Source organism: Kogia breviceps, chromosome 16 (assembly GCF_026419965.1).
Source record: "Kogia breviceps isolate mKogBre1 chromosome 16, mKogBre1 haplotype 1, whole genome shotgun sequence".
Taxonomy (NCBI): Eukaryota; Metazoa; Chordata; class Mammalia; order Artiodactyla; family Physeteridae; genus Kogia; species Kogia breviceps.
The window spans coordinates 15,142,095-15,165,037 of record NC_081325.1 but is presented as its reverse complement, the minus strand read 5'-3'; the positions used below and the strand labels follow the sequence as shown (position 1 = coordinate 15,165,037).

At 41.6% G+C, this 22,943-nt stretch overlaps 2 protein-coding genes across 4 annotated transcripts in view; one reads left to right on the top strand and one right to left on the bottom strand.

Moving 5' to 3' along the window:
- Window positions 1-11,627: 11,627 nt before the first annotated feature.
- Window positions 11,628-20,835, bottom strand: NHLRC3 (NHL repeat containing 3). Of its 2 annotated transcripts, XM_067016221.1 has the most exons (8): window positions 20,129-20,835; window positions 19,775-19,971; window positions 19,401-19,559; window positions 18,950-19,097; window positions 16,330-16,530; window positions 15,474-15,565; window positions 12,890-13,002; window positions 11,628-12,300 (listed from the first exon to the last, which is right to left on the bottom strand). In XM_067016221.1, the coding sequence occupies exons 2-8, from the start codon at window positions 19,856-19,858 to the stop codon at window positions 12,048-12,050; spliced, it is 1,050 nt and encodes a 349-aa protein (XP_066872322.1). In that variant the 5' UTR covers window positions 19,859-19,971; window positions 20,129-20,835; the 3' UTR covers window positions 11,628-12,047. The 2 variants fall into 2 exon arrangements, with proteins under 2 accessions (XP_066872322.1, XP_058898146.1); XM_059042163.2 differs by lacking the exon at window positions 20,129-20,835 and having other exon boundaries at window positions 19,775-20,082.
- Window positions 20,421-22,943, top strand: part of PROSER1 (proline and serine rich 1) — a 27,800-nt gene continuing 25,277 nt past the window's right edge. The window contains exon 1 of one of the 2 annotated variants that reach the window (XM_059042131.2): window positions 20,421-21,247. In XM_059042131.2, the coding sequence (XP_058898114.1) occupies window positions 21,203-21,247 (45 nt within the window). In that variant the 5' untranslated portion in view covers window positions 20,421-21,202. The remainder of the gene's footprint in view (window positions 21,248-22,943) is intronic. The other variant, XM_067016220.1, reaches the window with a different exon arrangement.

The following is a 22,943-nucleotide window of genomic DNA, read 5'->3' as shown; positions in this document are numbered from 1 at the left end:
TTCCTTGCTTTATTGAGCAATGAGACTTAGCTTCACTCTCCAAATGAGCACACTTGCATGTACACACACACACACACACACACACACACACACACACACTCACACATAGAGCCAACCTCCACCCCAGCCTAAACAGAAAACACTTGATGGACTTTCCATTTCAGCAGGAAATTCAGATGAGTTAGGTATCTGATACAGCCAGACTGAGGTCCTCCTCTTTCGTGGAGAACTGTGAGGTCCAAGTGGCTAGGAAACCAGTGATCACCACGTGAAAATCCACTCAGCATGGAAGATGAGTTATAATGACAGATGGTACCAGTCAAAAAAAAAAGCTACATAGAAAGAAGCAGGCTGGAAGGGTATCAGTGGTATCAGTATAGAAGTCAGACATGGACGACATAGTAAAATAGCAATGAGAGATGATCGAAACAATTTGTAAGAATTGTTAAGTATACTGTATATTTATCTGCTATTTAGAAACAATAGTCATTTGCTCATATCATCATCTTCATCAAACACAGAAAAACAACGGAGCTCAGTGTTCCATAGATGCAGCTGTGTTGTAGGAGATCACGTGCCCAGAACAGAAACAGAGAAGTTGAGCAACATGATTAGTGAGCTATAGGTGCAGAGAACATATGTCCAGTATTTTCTGTGATTTTCTACATTTTAGGTAATCTTATTTTTTCAAAAAAAAGACTTAAAGATTGACTAAATGTATAAGGTAATTTAATGTTTACACAATTGTAAGTCTTTTCACATAAAAAATTTCACAAATCAAGAAAAGTCCTTTTTTCAGAAGAGGAATCTTGATTTTGGACTCAGAAAATACAGCCATGTAAGGATGGCCTTGAGAATATCGGTGTCAATGCATGTGTGTGGGTGGAGCAATGATCAATTTCAGCAACATGTTGACATCATCTGAAAAACAAGTCTTTCATTACAAAACACAGAGAAACTTTGGATAAAATACAAGTATTCTTTCAAGTGTATTAACTGAGCTTGTTAGACAGTAAGAAGCAATTGCTTTGGGGCCAAAATGAAAAGGAAACTGCAAACCTGCAAGGTAAGCTTGTAAGCTGACCTGGTGAAAGACTCCTGTTTGAAGGAAGGAGGAAGTTTCAATAGCCTATGGGCTTCTATGTTATGCCCACAGAGGACTAGACCTTGGGTAGCCTGGCACAAAAAGTTCAAGTCCTAATAGGGTATTTGCATAGTCTCAGAGTGTCTCCCCCACAATATGTAGTAATTTACAAAAGGAAAATAATAAATTTACAGAGGAGCTTCCTGGCAGACATTACCTTAGCCAAGTGATCACGGATAACATGGTGATACCTCTATACCGATGTCAGGTACCCCCTGATGGGGTGCATTGAGGAAGGCACATCGCTTCTGTCATGTCCTTCCCAATGATGCAGGACTTCAGCATAATCATGAGAAAGCATGGACAAAACCCCAAATGAGGGATATTCCACAAAATAACCGAGCATAGAAAGTACCAAGGTCATGAAAGACAAGGGAAGAAAGAGGCACCGTCACAGATCGGAGGAGACGGAGGAGATGCAACCACTAAATGTAATGTGAGGGGCTTCCCGGGCTTCCCTGGTGGCGCAGTGGTTGAGAATCTGCCTGCCAGTGCAGTGGACACGGGTTCGAGCCCTGGTCTGGGAAGATCCCACATGCTGCGGAGCAACTAAGCCCATGTGCCACAACTACTAAAGTCCGCGCGCCTAGAGTCCGTGCTCCGCAACAAGAGAAGCCACCGCAATAAGAAGCCTGCGCACAGCAACGAAGAGTAGCCCCCACTCGCCGTAACTAGAGAAAGCCCGTGTGCAGCAACGAAGACCCAATGTAGCCAAAAATAAATAAATAAATGTTTTTAAAAAATGTAATGTGAGATCCTGCATCGGATCCTAGAACAGAAAAAAGACATTAATTGAAAACCTGGTGAAATCTGTGTTTATCTTATTTATTTTATTAATTTCAGTTAATAGTACTGTAACAAGCTTAATTTCTCTCTTTTGATAAATGTACTGTGTTCATGGAAGATGTTCACATCGGACAAAAGTGTATATGGTTATGGAATATGTTCACGTAAAGATGAAGGGTGTGTTAGACTCCATATTGTTTTTGCAATTCTTTAAAGCTAAAATTATCTCCAAAAAAAATTACTGTTAAAAAAGAAAAAAACCGATCGCAGTGACCTAATGTCCTCCTTGTGCTTATAAAGAGGATCAAGAGAAAAAAACGAAACAAGGAAGATGAAATGGGAAAAGAAGGCCATTAAATCATGACAAGGAGAATTTATTAAATTCGACTCATATGATGGACTGGCAGGGCCTCTTTTTCTTCTTCTTCGACTGTGACAGATTGTGTAAGAAGGTGTGCAGACATAGCGCCCATTCACTCCTTCCCACTTGCTGGACTCAGCAGCAAGTGACAAACCCCTATTAATGGAAATGCAAGCCTCCAAAGGAAGCCATCAGACAAGCAGGCACCATCAGGTTCCAGGGGGCTTGAAATCTCCTGGAAGCAGCTCCTATCTCTTTTAACAAATCTCTGCCCTGGCCACGGTGACTGTAATGGAACCATAAAAGTAACAAGGCATTAAACGAGCCTCAGGCTAAAAAGCCTGGAAAAATGAAAGTGGGGGGAATATTCAAATTAATCAAATCCAACTAATGATACATTTAATCAGTGGAAATCTATTACTCCAGGTTGTATGTTCCTTAATACTCCTGAGGGTTTTTTTCTCTTATATTCCAGAAAGAATATAAGAAAATATAAAGCAAAATTGGATAAAAATCCAAAGAAAATGAGAAAAGATGTTAGAAATAAAATTATACATATTTTCAAAAATGTTATAACAACAATACTATTTGTTTGAGGATAGGACTGTATTTTATTTTGTTTGAAATGATGTGTGGCTGGTCTTCTACATAAGACACCCGTGTTCCATGAAGGTCTTAAAATGGCCCTGAATTCGAGAAGTTAGGAAGTTTGTGAGTCCTACAAAGTTCCTGCTGTCCTGATTGCTGTACCTGCTAACTCTTTTCAATAACAATAACAATAGCTAATGTTTATGGAGCTGTCTCTGTGTGCCTCACGCTGTTCCAAGCTCTTTAAGAGCAGTATTTCTCTGAATCTGCACAGCAATCGGATGGACTAGGCACCTGTGTTATGATCACATTTTCCAGAGGAGAAAGCAAGTCCGGCGAACTTAGGTGACTTGCCCGAGATCACACTGCCAGTAGAGGTGGAGAGAGGGCCACCACTCATGGCTACTCCAAGTTCTTTCCTTTTCAAGTGAAGGACTCCCTGAGACCATGTTGCTAATCCCCACACAGAGATCTTTTGACTATTCTGTGCGCGGACACAGTTGAAATGAAAGTGCCTTTGGGCCATTTGCTGCTCTCTACCTGCGTGTAGGCTGGCAATTTATTTCACAGGTAATGACATCATGAGGTCAAAATGTACAGAGGAAATGCAACTCTGAGGGAGGCAGATGACAGACCCAGTGGGACACTGCACCTGGGGAGACTTTCCACCAGTTCTTCACCTGATGCCTGCATCCCCTGTCTGGTCACGCGACTCAGTGGTGGCCTTCCAGGTTCCGGAAGTCCACTGATGGGGGAGGAGAGAAGACAGGTGGCCTGGGTAGCTCATGCTATTATCAGACCTCTGTGTCCCCTTGTAATCTTCTGATGAGAAAGGTTAAGTCTATTTATCCTTGTATGTTAACTTGGGGAAAAATTAACCTGTTAAGGCTTTGTCTCTGACTTAGCAACAGAGGGCTCCCTTGGGTCTGAACAAGTGGCTACTTGGGTTCCTTCTTCCTGTGCTTGCACCAGCCACTTGTGAGAGGCTCCCCCTTGATACATCATTGCTGCTCGTGACTCGGCTCTGAAAAGATGAGAAATCCTGCCCTATGGCTCTCCTATCCTCCACCATTGAAGGATCTTGGAATCTAGGTGTGATCGTACTGATTGAGCATTTATTATGTGCCTCACACTGGGTGAGGCATTTGGAAGATATCGACATTTTAGTCTCTAGTATTTTGCAAGCTGATAGAGAATATGACCTATAATTATGTGCATATCTGAGAAATAAACAATAGATAAGAATTGAGAAAGGGGAGAGGTCAGTACAAGAGGGGAGTCTTCAAGAAAGATTTCAAAAGCTATTAAAAAATAAGTCATCGTCTTGATAGTTGATGTCATATCAAATGTCCCAGTAACACTTTTGTTTAAAACTTGCCTTTCACATGCTCCTAAACAGAAAAAGTAGTGATCTTTTTCTTTTATATTAATTATAAACTTGTTTCTACATAGATGGTTGTTGGTCTGACATATCCAATTAGTGCAGGTAATAACCTTTATGTGTACTTAAAAGACTAATTTGAGATTGACTTTAATCTCCAGCCATTTCTTGAGGAGTCAGACACCTTATGGATGAGGTGAAATCTCTGTCCTCTTTTTCTCAGGTAGAATCATCCATCATCAGCCCTATTAAGGGCTGAGAGGCTGAAGACATTTTAGTCCATTTTTTGTCTGCATTGAACTTGTCTTCTACCTCTAGGGTTGTGCCCTAGAGTATTCCCTGCGTTACAGACTGTAAGGCCCAGATGAATTGGGAGACTGGGCACAAAGTAACTCTTGAAAAAGTTATGTCATTGAGAGCCATAAATTAAGGAGAATGTGACATACTTTACTTGTCAGAGCTACAAGTTGATAAGGTTGATGTCTATTGAGAGCATCCCCTAAGCAGGGGTGCCCAAGCCCTGGGCCACAGACTGGTACCAGTCCGTGGCCTGTTAGGACCCGGGCCGCACAGCAGGAAGTGAGCGGCGAGTGAGCAAACAAAGCTTCATCTGTATTTACAGCCGCTCTGCATCGCTCGCATTACTGCCTGAGCTCCGCCTCCTGTCAGCATTATGGTGAGTTGTATAGCTATTTCATTATATATTACAATGTAATAATAATAGAAATAGGACTTCCCTGGCGGCGCACTGGTTAAGAATCCGCCTGCCAATGCAGGGGACACGGGTTCGAGCCCTGGTCTGGGAAGATCCCACATGCCGCGGAGCAACTAAGGCCGTGTGCCACAACGACTGAGCCCGCGCTCTAGAGCCCACGAGCCACAACTACTGAAGCCCGCGTGCCTAGAGCCCGTGCTCTGCAACAAGAGAAGCCACCGCAATGAGCAGCTCGCGCAGCACAACGAAGAGTAGCCCCCGCTCACCGCAACTAGAGAGAGCCCGCGCGCAGCAACGAAGACCCAACGCAGCCAAAAATAAATAAATAAATATTTTAAAAATAGAAATAAAGTGCACAATAAACGTAATGTGCTTGAATCATCCCCAACCCCCCCCCCCCAACATCCGTGGAAAAAAATTGTCTTCCACGAAACTGGTCCCCGGTGCCAAAAACGCTGGGAACCGCTGCCCTACAGAAAGGAGAGGGACCTTTTCCAAGGCCGTGCCTGATAGAAGTGTTTTATATTTTCGGCCTTATCTACCCGCCATTACTATACTAATTTGGTAAATTCATGTTGTGTAATATGTCAACTGCTCATAGAAAGCAATTTTTCTTGGTCCAAATCGTTCTTCCTCATCAACTTTCCTCTTTCATACATGCTCAACTCTTCTTCACTCTAACCAAGGTTTCCCACTTCTACCCCTTCCCACCCACTAACTTTTCTGTTCAAACTGCTCAGCCATATCTGCACTGCTTTTCCTAACACTATACATTTCTCACCAGCCATATGTGCTCTCTAGTCCCTAATCCTCAGTCAGGCTTATTCACTGCTTTCTCTGGGCTACAAATCATGGCTAAGGAAGGTAAAGGAAATGCGAACGCTTGACACATTCAATATTTCTAGCTCCCTGATTTCAGTTGGCAAGGAGTTCTTTCATTTTCTGTTGCCTAGCATCTGCTCTACAACAGCTGTCCAAACTGTCTTGACTTCCTTTTCACTCTCAACTACTTTCTCTCACTCACCAGATGTATGTGCGGGTCGAGATGATCAAGAAAGTGTTCTCGGGCTTCCCTGGTGGCGCAGTGGTTGGGAGTCCGCCTGCCGATGCGGGGGGGGCGCGGGTTCGTGCCCCGGTCCGGGAGGGTCCCGCGTGCCGCGGAGCGGCTGGGCCCGTGAGCCGTGGCCGCTGGGCCTGCGCGTCCGGGGCCTGTGCTCCGCGGCGGGAGAGGCCGCAGCAGTGAGAGGCCCGCGTACCGCAAAAAAAAAAATAAAATAAAATAAAAAAAAAAAAAAAAAAAAGAAAGTGTTCTCCACCTGAAAATCTTTTTTGTTGTTGTTTTCATTCTCCATTTTCCAATCTTCTGTTTTGTCCGTTCTCCAATCTTCTGTTTCATTTTAAAATAAAATCTACTGAGGTTAATTTGCATACAACAAAACACACCCCACTTCATGGGTACGGTTTGATGAGCTTTGACAGATGTATATACCCAGGAAACGACCACCCAAAAGAAGATGTAGAGTTTTTCCATAATGTGAAATAAGTTGCCCTATTAGTACTCACAGTTAGTCACCCCCACCCCTCACGGCTCAGAACAGTGATACGTTTTCTGCCACTATAGATTTCTTTTGCCTTTTCTAGGATTTCATGTAAATGAAGCCATACAGCCTGTATCCTTTTATTTCTGGCTTCTTGAGCTCAGCATCATATGTTTGAGATTCATCCACATCCATGGATGTATCAGTAATATTTCTAAGTAAACTTTTGTTTGATCACACCCACACCCCTTCATTTACACATTGTGTATGGCTGCTTTCACGCTCCAGCGGCAGAGCTGAGTAGTAGGGACAGATCGCATGGCCCAAAATGCCTAAGATATTTACTATCTGGCCCTTCACAGAGAAAGGTTGCCAACTTCTGACCTAAGAGGTCAAATTTTATGGTATAAAGTTTTTGTATTTCTTTATTCTTTTGATGTCTGTAGTAACTGTAGTCATAAAACTACTTTCATTCCCGATATTGGTAATTTTGCTTTTTTCTTGATTGGTACAGCTAAGAGGTTTATAAATTTCATTGCTCTTTTCTAACACCTAGCTTTTTTTTTCATTAATTTGTCTGTTTTCTACTTGATTCCCATTTGTTTCTTATTTTCTTCATAATCTTTGGTTGAATTTGCTCCTCTGTGTCTTTTTAAGGTGAATTCATAGACCATTGATTTTAGATTTTCTTCTTTCCTACATATTTACAGCTATAAATATCTTTCTAAGCACTGCTTTAAATGCATTTCCCATATTTTGACTTGTATTTTCATTTACTTCACAATATTTTCCTAATCCTGCTGTGATTTTTTTCTGTGACACATGTTATTTACAAATGTAATATTTAATTTCTAAATATTTGGGGATTTTTCAGATATTATATGGTTTTTTATTTCTAATTTAATTCTAATGTGGTCAGAAAAAAGATATTCTGTACAAGTTCAAACCTTCAAAATTTACTGAATGTTCTATGGCATAACATATGGTTTAACTTAGTGACTGTTCCTTGTGCACTTAGAAAGAATGTGTATCCAACAGCTGTACATAGTGTTCTATTGTTGGCCAAAAAGTTCATTTGGGTTTTTCCATAACATCTTATCCATGTGGTCAAAGTTGAGAGCATTATTCAGATAACCTACAACTTTACTGATATTTTTTGTGTGTGTGCTATTAATTGCTGAGAGATAAATACATTCTCCATTGCACTAAATACACCTTTCAGGTTAGTTTTAAATGTTTAAAAAGGGCTATTCACTTCTGGCTGTCAGTTTGAACTCCTGAAAAGATTCCACCTTTTTTCTTAAACATGGCAATGTCCAATGAAAACAGTAGAAAGTTCCAACAACCCTTGGAAAATATGTCACCTATAAACCAATTTCCTCAAGATGTAAGCAAACTGAAGAAAAAGAAGGAAAATTAAGTGTGGTTAACACTATAGCCTCAGATTTTAAGCAAAGTAAAAAGAAAGTCAACAGATGTCCGCATTTGATTCCAAGAAACACTTATCATAAGCTGGACTCTGCTGCCCCCTTTTGTATCATGAATGTAACACAAGTACCAAAGGGCACTTAAAGAAAGAGCCTGAAAAGTTAAGGGGGTTTTGTGTGGCTTCTTTTCCCACCTAGATAGTGAACTGCTAGGGCAGGAGATGCTTGCCTAATTGTCTTCATACATTTGTTGTTTTGTACATTTTTGTTGTATAAATACATGTGATTTATTCTGACTTTTTTTTTTTTTTTTTTTGTGGTATGCGGGCCTCACTGTTGTGGCCTCTCCCCTGCGGAACACAGGCTCCGGGCGCGCAGGCTCAGCGGCCATGGCTCACGGGCCCAGCCGCTCCGCGGCATGTGGGATCTTCCCAGACCGGGGCACGAACCCGTGTCCCCTGCATCGGCAGGTGGACTCTCAACCACTGCGCCACCAGGGAAGCCCTATTCTGACTTTTTAAAAAAGACTTCATTGATTCTGATTTACTTTGGTGCATCTGAGGAGCAAAAATCTGAGTTTCCAGTTTTATTTACTTATTTTTACATCTTTATGGAGTATAATTGCTTTACAGTGGTGTCAGTTTCTGCTGTAAAACTGTAAGTCAGTTATACATATACATATATCCCCATATCTCTTCCCCCTTGTGTCTCCCTCCCTCCCACCCCTCTAGGTGGTCACAAAGCACCGAGCTGATCTCCCTGTGCTACGCGGCTGCTTCCCACTTATCTATTTTACATTTCGTAGTGTATGTATGTCCATGCCACTCTCTTTGTCCCACCTTACCCTTCCCCCTCCCCGCGTCCTCAAGTCCATTCTCTACGTCTGCATCTTTATTTCTGTCCTTGGATGGTCCTCGAGTCTGTCATAGAGTGAACTAAGTCACAAAGAGTTCCATTCCAATGTTGGCTATCCAATCTATCCTGCTTTAAAATCCAATGTTTTAAAACCAACGAAGGCAAAACAAAAGTTAGGCCTTGATTGCTTTTAGCTTAACAGCCACATTGCTTGAAGTTGTCTTTTAATTTTAAAAACCCAGTGTTGTAGTGGAGGTTAAGAAAGATACCTATAGCCTTTGGTTTTCTAACTTAGAACACCCTACCCCTTTCCCCCCAGAATAAATCTAGAAAGTAGAGGTGTAAAGAGATTCCATTTCGAATGCAAAAATATAGAGTTAGCTAGTTATTACTATCATTTGTACCCACCCACCATCTTAAACACCTTAAGGGGGCTTCCCTGGTGGCACAGTGGTTGGGAATCCACCTACCGAAACAGGAGACACGGGTTCGAGCCCTGGTCCGGGAAGATCCCACAAGCCGCGGAGCAACTAAGCACGTGCGCCACAAGTGCTGAGCCTGCGCTCTAGAGCCCGTGCGCCACAGCTGCTGAGGCCTGTGCGCCTAAAGCCCATGCTCTGCAATGAGAGGCCACCGCAGAAAGGGGTCCGAGTAGCCCCCACTTGCCACAACTAGAGAAAGTCCGCGCACAGCAACGAAGACCCAATGGAGCCCCCCCGCCAAGAAAAGCCACATTAAGTCTTCTAAGCAACCTCTAGGAATATTTACACACTTCAGCCCTCACTTCAACTGTGAATGAAGAGGATATACTCTCAACCTGTGATTGATTTCATGATTGTTGAAATCCTTCAATGGAATAAGAAATTATAGACTGCTTTTATAACAATAAAATCAAACTTTAATTGGCAAATCAGACAATACTGCATTCTTTCCAAAACTTTTATTTTTTAATAGAAAATACAACACATTTCTCATTCAATTAATTCAACCAATTAATCCAAGGGAAAAAAGTGAGATACCATGATTACAAGTATGCTAATAAAATAAACACTTTTAGCAGGACACATGGAAACAATACTTTTAGCAAGTTGTATAAAAATCTGGTATAAAACAAAGTAAAATACAACTTTTTTTTTTTTTTTTTTTTTTTGCGGTATGCGGGTCTCCCACTGTTGTGGCCTCTCCCGTTGCGGAGCACAGGCTCCGGACGCACAGGCCCAGCGGCCATGGCTCACGGGCTCAGTCGCTCCGCGGCATGTGGGATCCTCCCGGACCAGGGCACGAACCCGTGTCTCCTGCATCGGCAGGCGGACTCTCAACCACTGCGCCACCAGGGAAGCCCAAATACAACATTTTTGAAATGACAAAATCTAACCTATATTCTTTCAGAGACATTTGCACTTCTTGTCCTGGCTTGGAAACAAAACAAATAAAACCTCAAACTACTTCCTTTCATCCAAGTCGATTTGGCTAAACTGCATAACGTTTGTGAAGATACATTGTGAAAAAAAGCAATAAATGCAAAATTAAGGCAAAACTGATAGCTGGTATCAGGTAAATAGCACATTTAGTAGGACCCTTGCTAATAAGATGACTTTAATGCACTTGGAGCTACAGATTTCAAAGGGCACATTTGTACCTATTGCACATCTGATCCTCACAGCCTTCCTGAAGGAGGAAAGGCAATGATGTTCCCATTTCACTGAAGAGAAAACTAAGGCAACTCACTTAGATCACACAACTTGACCAGTGGCACAAACACACATCAATGGCCTTGGAACACAGGAGAGAGTGTCCTGTTGGTAGATTTACCTTCCTAACTGCATCAAGATATGACAAAAGTGTAAGTCCCTCGAGGTGTGGAAAACAGACTCCAGTCGTAACAGGTAATGAGGACAGTCAGCTCAAGATTTCTCACTTGCCGTACAATTTACAGTAAAACACTGAGATAAAGACGGAGGCTGATACAAGAAAAGGCAAAGAATGATGTGAAAGGTTGTAATATGGCAAGGTTCCTTCCAAACCTAGAATGAACTAGAACAAACTGAACAAATGGTCTTAATTGGGAGGCCAATATTCAAAGGGGTAAAAAAGAGATGTAGAAATAGAAAGGTAGGAAATTCTTCATCTTAATAGCTCCAGGAGTTTGGCTCCCATAAATAATTCTAAAACTTCCTTGAGGTAGACAAATGTTAGAAATGGACAGAGTTCATGTAAAAACAAGACAGATGAATGGATGGATGGAAGGAAGGAAGGATGGTGGCGGCACTGAGAGGAACTATTTTTAAACCTACCTTTAAAAACCAATCCAGTTATTTGTAAAAACCCCTTTCAATAAAGTGCTTAGACGCTAGCCAGTTTATTCCTACACTTAAAGGATGAAACTACGTATCTTACAGCTAAAGGACCAAAGCCAGTTGGGCCTGTTAAAAAAAGTCTACCAAAGTCCACAGCAAGCTTGCACTTTTCTTAACATCTGTACCTGGACGTCGTTCTCTCCTCCTCAGTTTTTCAAGTCAGAGCTCAAACGGACTCCCCTGCAAAGTCTCCATGATTCAGACATAACACCCCTCCTCCTGAAAGTCCTACCTCCCTGGTGCGTTGCTGCTGCCGTGTTTTGTGGACTATAAGCTACTCAAAGGCACACAGACAACCCCTGCGTCCTCAGTCCTGAATCTTCAGGACCTGGCACTCTGTGGGTTCTCGTTAATCAAGACCCCATTTGACCCCATCTCTCAAGCAGTTCATTTTTTACTAAGTGAATAAAGTGAAGGTTTGTGTTGTTTATGTGAAATTCAATAAATTATCCTGCAAACCCATTTTTTTTTTTTTTGCGGTATGCGGGCCTCTCACTGTTGTGGCCTCTCCCGTTGCGGAGCACAGGCTCCGGACGCACAGGCTCAGCGGCCACGGCTCACGGGCCCAGCCGCTCCGCGGCACGTGGGATCTTCCCGGACCGGGGCACAAACCCGTGTCTCCTGCATCGGCAGGCGGATTCTCAACCACTGCGCCACCAGGGAAGCCCCGCAAACCCATTTTTATTCCTGTGTTTTCCCCCGCCAGGGAGAATGAGTCTATAGGGCAAATTACTGGGTTACTTACCACCTTAGTCCCACTTTCCCATCCCATTTTTCATTAGAGTTACGTTTCTTTCATTAAAGTATCCTTATGCACGCATGTGTGAAACGAAGTCACAAGAATGGCCCAGAGGATCTGAACTTCCACTTGAAAGACCCTCAGGGAAAGAAACAGTTACGAACCGAATGAAGAGAAATAGCTATTCATAGGGATGTACTTTTGTACTTGTTTTGCTCCAATTTCTGCTACATAGATGGCTCCAGTCTTCCCGCTGACGTCTAAGAGATGAGGCAAGACCTGATCCGCCAGCTGCACCGTGCTGATCACCGAACAGTCGCCAATGCTTCCTACCGGGGGCGCCGCCACGACTAGGAGCCGGCTCAGATTCAGCTGGGCTACGATCAAGTACTTCCCGTCGGGAGTCAATCTAAGGAGGAAGACATGTCACATAATCAACCGGGGCAAAGTTAACATAAGTGTTTATTTTTTCAACATGTGGAACCCCTACAGTGCTACACAACAGTAAGGACCTGCTTGCTGAAGGGTTCTTCTAAGGGGGCTTGAAAATTGATCTGATTCTGCTTCGCAGGGAACAAGAGATTTGTGATGACAGACTTAACCAGAGATTAGTTTACGTTTTTAAAATTAACAATATTGGAATATTACACAGAGATGAAACTAATGGAGAATCGGTGTCAGGCTGGGTCCAAAACTATAGAAGATTTTAATTTTCATTCTCTGTTTAAAAATAAACTGCATCTCGAGGGCAGAGGATGTAAGAAGGTCCAGCCTTTATTATCTCTGATACTTGGATCCCACAGCGTGGTGGGAGTTTAGCCGCATTCACACTGCCTGGGATTTGAAATATGATTACATGTTCTCTGAAAACTTCTTTCCTTCTCCTTTTGCCCTGATTAAAATTAACGGTAAATGTTTTAAACTTTCAGCTAGCTCTTCAGAGAAACTTAACGTAAACCAAATCAAACAAGCATTTTAAAACAAAAAGAAACGATTACCTGACTGCAGAAGGTCCCTCTTCGGAGAAACAATTATTCCAAGCTCCTAGCCACTCGCCCGTGTCTTTATCAAACACCTGAATTCTTTTATTGCCTCGGTCCGCCACCCACACCTGGGAACCCAAAGAAAGAAAACAGAAGAGGGGGAGAGAAAGAATGTTTATTTTCATTAGTTTCATAAACACTCCCGTTGCGGACTTAGAGGACCTCAAAGAAGATAACATTAAAAACCTCATTTTCAGATAAGAAACTCAAATGCAGAAAGGTTAAATACTTTGTTTTAAGCAGAGGTAACAATAAGCGAGAGAGCCATGCATGGCCACCCATCTTTACCCGAAGCCTAGAATGCTCTGCTATACTAAACAGCTGGCTAACTAGAAAGCTGGAGTGCTCCACCATAATGCAGAGGGTCAGGAGACACCGAGAAGCGACAGCATTCATTCGTTCCCTCCTCTAACCGCTGTCACTGAGTCCTGTTGACTTGTTGGTTCCTGGGCCAGCTAACAAGACAAAGACATAGAAAAGCAGCCCTGCTCTTTAGGACCCCAGGCCAGCGGGAAGCCAGCTGCTCACTCGTATCGCATCATTAAACCTCTACCTGCTATTTACCAGGGTATGTCCAAAGTGCCAAACCGAAGTGCCAAACTAAAGAGGAAGCTTGGGAGATTTTAGTGACATATAAAGCATGCTAATGGGCTAACAGTAGGTTTAATTTAGGTTTGCTCTAGGCTGCCATGAGTTCTTAAGGAAACTGTTGTTATAAACAGGAAGGCAGACTGGACCTAAATGACATTTCGCATACTGTATTTGATGTATGCAACCTGCAGCATAGGTACAGGATGGGCCAAACATGCTGAGCTCTACTTCCCCCTTTTGAGGATCCCTGGAGTTCTTGGATTTGTGGATTCAGGACTATTTCTTCAGGGTAACCCTGACTAAATCTTTGTCAGTGTGTGTGAGTTTTGGTAGCCACTGAATTCATCTCTAGTCAGAAACAAATAAAGACTCAGTGTATCACTTTAGAAAGGCTGTTGATCCCTAAGTAAGGTTATTTCTTAGATCTTTTCCTGATCTATGATTCTTTACTAAAGAGGAGTTTCCTTAAGGATTTGGGGGTGACTGTCTGAGATAAGCGGCCAAGGAGGAAATACAGTTAGAGTCTTGGACTGAATGACACTATAGGTTGTCAGCATTATCTTTCCTACTCAACAGATTTTTATTATGAGAAACCTGGTTGAAGAAACAAGTCTAACTCTGGTAACTTTTCACATAGGGTTGAGGCTATGATTAAATGAGTTAATCATGTTAAATGCCACAACAGTAGTGCGGCTGTTGTTACAAAAACACAAGGGTCCAGAAATGAACACGCCCGGTTTTCATCACTTGGTGATGCTAGAGGATCCCCATCCAATGACCTCCAAGGACATTCCTCACCATGGTGAACTGACCTGGGTCTAGGTCTTGCCGACTCAGAAACCTGACCTTGTTCTTATCCTATGAGGGGAGTGGCTAATCAGTTTCAGGAGGGTAATGTGCAAAACCAGAATTCCAATTTCCCAGTTCCCAATTTACAAAGTTGCTATGTTCAGTTATCTTCCTATCTACAATGGGAAAGACTCGAAGCTTTTATCATCAAAGTGTTCTCTGTCTGTTAACATAGGAAGCCGAGTCATGATCAGAAGGTTGCTTGCTGATCAGAGAATCAGAAGTGGAAACGAACTAAATTTCTAATGGCGTGAAGCCAAGATAGTCTGATGCATCCACTGCGCACCAAGGCATTCAGTCATTTAACAAATATGTGAGCTGACTGCTACGTCATTTACTTAGTAGATCAGTGCCTACTGCTAGGCACCAACACAGAAAGCAGAAGGGATGCAGTTCCAGCCCTCCTACTGCCTAAACTCTTATTAGGGGAGGCAATTTAAGCATCATCTTACAGTGATAGTTACTATAATGGGGAAGTAAGGGCTACTACAGGAAAACAGGTGGAGAAACTAATATAAAACATTTTGGGTGGGTTTGGTTACAGGAAGGTGACCTGCAAAATGTGTCTGCAAAAGAGGTATGTATGCTTAAAGGTGTGTAAAAGCAAAAGAGGTGGTAGTGGACAGACAGAGGTGGGAAATAAAGAAATTGAAATGTGTTGGTTAAAGCTCTCTGTTCCTCAGACAGAGGGGAGCTAGGTCACCTGGAGAACCAGAGCGTGCCTGGTCACTCCTTTTTTCAAGCTTCCAAGATTAACCTCTTCCATCTCCCTTTTGACCAACACGTTCTCAACACAACTCTTGTTTTTCAGGTAACTTCACTTATATCCTGTTCCATTATTTGCTTCTTCTATCCTTTAAGTGACAGAGGTGATCTATTTTGCTCATTTCTAAATATTTGGGGAACTTCATTATAGGACCCAAACATTTATAAGAGAGTATGTGGATATACCCAGAGGAATTGCCCGACATACCCAGATACACACATCCACTAACATACACACGTATCCAAATGCCTAGACACTCCCGTGTGCCCATATATCCATGCTCTGCACCATGCCCATATATTCAGACAGTCCACAGCGACGCTGTATATTTACCCGACCATCAGAATCAACTGTAACACTGTGAGGAATGCTGAACTTAGCAGGCCCTGTCCCATTTTCTCCATGTAGCCAAAGGATCGTGAAATCTAGAAATGGTACACATATATGGTCAGAACAACATACAGAATACCTTATGCATTTACATGTTATATTTTATGTCATAAGTTACAAACGGTTCAGTTATACCCCCAGCTGATTATGTTTTCCTGGCTTTCTGTTTATACATCCATTTGACTATAATCTGCATGCTTAAAAAAAGTCTTTCCCTGTTTCAAGCAATTAATCTGCTTCTTTAATGACTGCTTCCACCTGAATTTTTCATAACTCAAAACCACTGTTTAGGGTTCATGTCAACCTCATCCTGAAACTGTTTCCTCTTATAACCAACCTGTTATGTGGTATTACCATTCTTCTGAGCTTAAAAATTATGTTTCTACAGGTCGTCTTATTTAATCCCCCTGTACTGAGTTGAAGGTATCCCTCTCCCCAGCCCCACCAGAAAAAGATATGTCCAAGTCTCAATCTCCAGAGCTGTGAATGTGACCTTAATTGTATCTGCAAAGGCCCTATTTCCAATAAGTCAGGAATACTGAGATGAGGTGATTCTGGAATTAGAGCAGACCCTGAATCCAATGGCTAGTGCCCTTATAAGAGAAAGGAGAGGAGATTTGAGACAAAGAGACACACAGAGAAGAAGGAAATGTGAAGATAGAGGCAAAGACTGAAGTTATACTGAGTATCAGACAAATTTAATCCAACTTATTAAGTAACATTCTTATATTGGATTAGCCAAAACGTTCCTTCAGTTTTGAAGTATTGCAATAATACCGTACAAAACTAAGCCACGTACCTTGGGACAATTTGATCAACCTGTTATTCAATCCTCCATCTCCATCCACAATGTAAACATCCCCTGTGTCTTCTACATATAATTCTGCAGGGTTATCAAACTGCAGGGGATTTAAACCAGTGCCTTTTTTGCCTGGGGTACCCAAAACTTGAACAAGATCACCAAAGGAATTGTATTTTTTAATAGTATGACCGTAGAGTCCTATAAAGATAGACATGCACACTTCAAAAATATAACCATTGTAACATTCACATCTTCCAAGTAGGCTGAGAGCAAAAATTTAACAGAATTAAATAGCAGTAAAAAGTTAAAAAGCTCATATAATTAAATGTTATATTTGACAAGCAATAGAGCTTCATTAGTTACAGCCAAATCTGTTCATGAATTAAAACCTCAGGTACTCCAAATAAGATTCTAAATCCAAATCAAGAAAACTGAAAAAAAAAAAAAAAATTGACTCCTTAAACAGAAGGCTCATGATGTAAAAGTACTGGTAGACCATTTTCTTTTTTTAATCTTATGACCTTGAATAAGCATTACTTATATAAGAAAATTAAGAAGGATCTGGAAAACGAACAACTTATATTTGAAAACTGTTATTCCAGTCATTCATGGGCAGATCTCCAATTTCAGTGGGTGACTGAAAAAGTTCTTTATAATACAAACTTCTGTTTATTTGTTTATAAAAGTCATTTATATCTATTTTTGTGTTATTTTTTTTTTTTTTATTGCGGTAACGTTGGTTTATAACAATACTGACTTTTTTAAGCTACATTTTCTCCTAGTGGAAACAAATACAAAATTCAACCCATTAGCTTTTCTTTCCTAAGAAAGGAATAGATCTTTCCAAATCACCAGTATCTTATCTTCTCACACTGAAACTTCTTTGAGTTAAAATTATCTTACAAGCAAAAGTATAAAGTGGAATATTAGCAAATAGGGAAAAACTATAAAGCAGTTAACAGAAACCAACTTGAAAGCATACTAAGACCAACTAACTGGTAGGCATTCAAATGATAAATTGGAAACAATGGGCTCTCTGGAAATAAAGTGAATCAGCTTGCATTACAATCCCATCTTGACAATTGTATTTATTATTATACTTGTTTTGGAGACTTGAGCGAAAGTCTGTAGCAACAATAAGAGAACAAAACATTAAACAAGGCAAACTACAAAGTCTCTAAGGAACTGGAAAAGAAACAGAACACCAGTAAATAATTTTCTTTAATGGCTATGATATGCAGCCATGTTTTTACTGAAGAGAATTTATTCTTCGAAATATAGGAAGGAATAGAAAAACTGTCTTCAGATCTGTGTGTGGAAAAACCACCTATAATGTAAAGAATGAAGAGATCATGTGTGTTCTTTTTATTTCTGGGAACCAGTGAAGTATTTTATAAAAAAGGATCACATGAATGGAACGAATTAAAAAGTAATGGCCTCTTTTAACAGTGAATTCCAGAAAGGAAAAAAAAAAAAGCGAAAATAATCAAATTTCACTGAGTCTAACAATGAACTCAGAGATAACTTAGATTTTGGGGGGTTAACCAAAATCTTACCATCCAAAATACAGCTTTAAATAAATGGGTCACGGGGCTGAGGCTCAGAAATCTTTTGGGTTCTGAGAACAGATGTGGTAAGGGCACTTCTTACAAAAACTGAGTCCTCTTTAATTCCAAAACGGTATCTGAATTAGCCAGAAGTGGGGAAACAGAAGGACCTTCAAGCCATGAACATAACTGGGACAAGTAAGACTAGAAATATTTTAAGATCTCTTTCCTTCCTGAGATCCTAAGATAATACCAGGTTATCTCTTATACCATCCTGTCTTAAGCCACAAGCACAAGCAAACAGTTCTCTCTGAAAACTTATCTCACAGTTTTAAGTTCAACTGTGCTTACTTTGTTTTGCAGCACATTCTACTAAAAATATTCGACACAAAGAAGGTTTCAGACATGCTGAAGTCAGTGGGATTTCAGAAACATTAACACCAGCAGTTTCTGCAGATCTTCTACTCTGGGCAAGAAAGCAGTTCTGGTTTCTCAGCATCTCACTCTCTCTCTTTTGTTTCACCTGGAATAATTTTTTTTTTTTTTCACTTTTTAAAGCATATGGTTCAATAGCAAGAATTGAAGTCAAAGATTTTTCATTGTATTGTCACATGAGATCTGTTTAAAACTATTAGGCATTTAGCCTATTATAACTTCTGTTATCAGCATAATTTCTTTTGAAAGAGAAGTGGTCAAGGAAAACTAAAGGCAAGGACTCCATTAGCTTTTAGAGATCGCCGTTTTATTTTGCTTCACAGAAGTTTAGAATTATCTAATCTAGGAAGAGCAACTGATATTTTAAAAGGCAAAAGCCCTGTGACAACTTAAAGGAAAGATCATAATAATTATAGCCTCCTTGTTAAATGTCCTGATTCTACAGAAGTATAATATAAAGATTTAGAAACAAGCGACTTCACGAATCATTAAAGAATTACAAAAAAAAATTAAAAATAAATAAATAAAGGAATTACAATTAGATTCGGCCACTCTGATTTTAAAATGCACAAGCAAGAACATAGGCAAAGATGTTATTTCTAGCAAGATAATTTAATAGGTATTACTACACATACCACTTCCTACATCCGTGATCCAGACGGATTGTTCATGTGGTGTACTGGCTGCAAATATACCATGAGGTGTGTCAACTGTATAATTCCAGGCTCGTAGGAAATATCCATCCTCTGTGAACACTAATACCTTTGGGATGTTATCCCCTCTCTGAAGGTATACAAAAATAACTGCTTAGATAGGATTACTTTTTAGGAAGCAATCTTTATTTTGGCAGAGAGAAACAAAAATTACAGGTTAACCGAGGAATTTAGTAACGTTTAAAAAACCATCTACAAAACCTTACAATATTAATCTCTAACGCGTTCAAAACCAAAGTATTAACTTTAACTCAAAAAACGAATTCCACAATTGGCGTAATATAAACGTATACAGTTACTGAGTTCGGTGAGACAGGAAAACTGTTTTCTTTGTATTCATAACTTAAAAAAAAAAAATCCCAATTTTACTTACTTGGGCTACGTAAACCAATCCGTTGAGGGAGTCAACTGCAACACAAAATGTTGTTCCAGTAAAGTATTCTGAATACTTAGGCCAATCCACATCCAGCTGGTAAAGGGCTTCCTCAGCTCTCCAGGAAATTTTAAAAGCAAAGTGAAGAGGTAACGTGAGCTGGGAAAGAAGAGAAAAAATAAGAAAAATGGCGATGTACCATATTACACACGTTTTAACGCTAAGAAACAGGCAGCGCGTCGGCGGTTCGGCCCCCGGTGCAGGTTCTGAGATGAACTAGTGAGAGAACAAGCACCACCTCCATCCCAACCAACACCGTCTCCCCACAGTGCTATCCGCACACCCGACAGCCATTTCCTCACTATCCAACTCACCCGAGAGGCACAAAATCGAGAATGGAAAACCAGAAACGCAAGAAAGAAGCCAGCGCCGGCTACGCAGACCCAGAATCTCGTCATGACTAGACAGGAATCCTGCCGAGAGAGAAAGATAGGCAGGCGGCTGGGGGCCGCCCGGACAGCCTCAGGTCCATGCGGTTCGTCGCTGCACTGAGCTCCTAGCTCCAGTGCGCCTAGGAGAGAGCCAGAAGGCAGCAAAGACCAGGGCGCAAGAAAATCAGAACTGGGGTTCCGGATTCCCAGCGCGTTCCCGCCGCCCGCCTCCCTCTTCCCGCCTCCTCGCCTCCCTGCTCCCCATCCCCATCCCCAGGTCACGTGCCCTGGGCTTACCCCATGACCACCCTTCGGACGGTCAACTCGGTGGACTGCTCCAATCTGCCAACATCGGGGCGCCCGTAGATATGCCTTAACCACTCGACGTTCATTCTTTTAAATTCAGACTTAACAACCAATAATTAGCACAATCAAACCTTAGAATTAAGGTTTGATTAATAACTTTCAGGCTCTGGGAAAGACTTCAACTTCATCCAATTCCGAGACATCCAGGCATCCGCTATGGACACCTACATTCCCACACCAGGACCCCTCCATAGGCTCTCCGCGAAGAGTGCCTTCGGCTGGCGGCGCAGAGTTGAGTTTACTCTGGCGCGACGGGCTCCGTTGAAGGCCCCCACGAGCCGGGGGAATCTCTGGGGGTAACCAGGAAGGGCTCTTGGCGCCGTTGGCGCTGCGGTCTTCGGGAGTCCCCCTACTTGAGACCGTGCCCCCTTCGCCCGGCTCCCGGTGCTCGCCGGCGGCCGGTCCGCTCCCGGAAGCGGTGGCAGCTGGTAACAAAGAGCTGCCAGGCCGCTGCTGCCCGGGCTACGGGACCCAGGAGTCCGGCGGAGCTGCTGGGAGTGAGCGCGAGGCGGGCCATGAGGCCAGGTTCGCGGCGGTGAGGGGCGGCCGGCGGCGGCCGAGGTGCAAGTGCGGGCCGGGAAGCCGGTGCTTCCCTCCTCGCCGCCCGCGGGATTTGGGGCGCGGATGCCTCTGCTCTCCGGGCCGCTCCACTCGGGAAGGCGGCTTCCGGACCTCCCCCCGGCGGCGCCTGCCTTTGAGCTGCGGGGACCGACGCTCTGTCTCTGGCTACCGAACCTCGGGTTTCTCTTCCCCGAGGGGGTCCTGAAGCTTTGTGTAAAGAAGCTGGGGAAGCCTGACGGGTTTTGTTTTTAATAAAAAGTTTTTATAAGTCTCCATTTTTAGAAATTTTTGCAGAGCTTGAAGTACTCTACCTCTTCGCATCCTTTCTCCTGCTCCTTGAGTCTTTTTTCTTCTCAGCTGTAAACGTTTTTACTATCGGAGCGGACCAGGGATGAACGTTTTGTAATTGAAACTGTAACTCTTCTTGTCGAGATAGTAGTCAACATGGACAAGAAGTCCTTTGAAACGGTGCTGGATGAAATTAGAAAGGTAATTGCACTTAATTCCTTAAATCTGTGAGCTACAAATTCTCGTGATTTATTCTCTTTGAGGGACTGCGTGCAGATTGTGTAAAATACGGGTTTAAGGATTGCAAAACTGGTTGGAATTTTAACGTATAGAGTAGGAGTTTATATTTTGATATACTTCACGATACAAATAGAAATTATGTTAACGCTAAACTTCTTGCGAATCAGTGCGGTGTTGCGGATATTATATAAAGAGCCCCTGGTTCCGAACCCGCTACAAATCTTTAATAGCTCTGTAGTTTCGGATAAGTGATTTTAATATTTCTGAACCGATTTCCTCATTTTCAGTAACGTAAGAGTGAGTGAAAACTAGAGATAATAGCGTAGGGAGTTTCTTTAACGGTAGTTGTTATTACAGGTTTTTAAAATCTGAGTATAAGCGGACTATATTTGTTGCCTGTGCCGGACAAAATTAGTGTCCTAATAACTGTGGCATTAAGTTTAAAGTCATTCTTAGGAATGGGCTTCAAACACTCGCATTTCAAAACTTTTTTCTCCTGCTTTCAAGTTTTTGCTTCATTTTGAGGCTATTGTGCATAGCCTACCTCCCAGAATGAAACAGACAGCAAAAAATTTGGCATGTACCCTTGAGCCTGACACTATTTCAAGCGCAAAAAGTAAGAGTTTACAAAGTTAAACCTGGAAGGACTGACTAACCATTCTTATGCTAATATAGGGTCCTTTGCTTAGAATTTCCGGGCAATTATCTCTCCATTTGCATATCGTTAAGACCCTTGATTGACGCGAAAAGATTTGTTACCTTGTGCTCTGGTGATTATTATTTATTTCAGCTTACGAAGTTATTAATAAAATTGCTTGTGGACATGCTGTTTTTCTTCATTCTCTGTAAAGCAAAATGTTGTTTTCCTTCATCCTTTTTAAAGCTCTTTTTTCTTCGTCAGATTTGCGTGTTAGGTTCAATTTACATTTGTAAGGATATTGAGTGTTCTTTTTTTGAATGAAATTTATGCTTTTGCAAACCCAATTTGTCCAATGAAAATTTGCAATAAAACATTAGCTTACTAATTATATACTTAGAATTTGCCACAATTTGTTCATGAGCTGATGTTAAACTGCGGTTTATGAGAAAATAATTTGTTCGGGTAGACCAGTTGATTTCTACTTTTGGAAGCTATAGAGTGTCGGTTTGCTTATTCTCTCCCTTCTAAACTCTGGGAAGATGACATAGTGAATAGGAAATTTTCCAGAGATTAAAATCAAATACATAGCAACTTAAGTCCTTTATTTCTGGTCTGAAATAAAAATACATCTTTTTCTGTCTATGCCAAATAATTAGATACATCACCATAGTATTAGGCTATTAAAATGGAATGAATATATAAGCATATCTAAGTGTGTGAATTACTGTTGGCTTTTTAAAAATTGCTCTCAGACTTTGTAAATGTAAGTCAGTTTAAACCAGGTAATATCGTCCTGAATGTCACCGTTACATCTGTAGGTAATCCTGGCTGTCACTACTGTCATTTAAAACAAAGCCATATAAGAAGACACTAGGAAAAGAAATAGGAGGGGAGAAGAAAGGAGGGGGAAAAGCAATATTTAATTTGCTTTATAAAAAGGGGGTAATAATAATAATAGTCATTTATTATTGAGCACTTAACTGAGTGTGTCTATTCTAAGCACTTTCTCCATGCGTT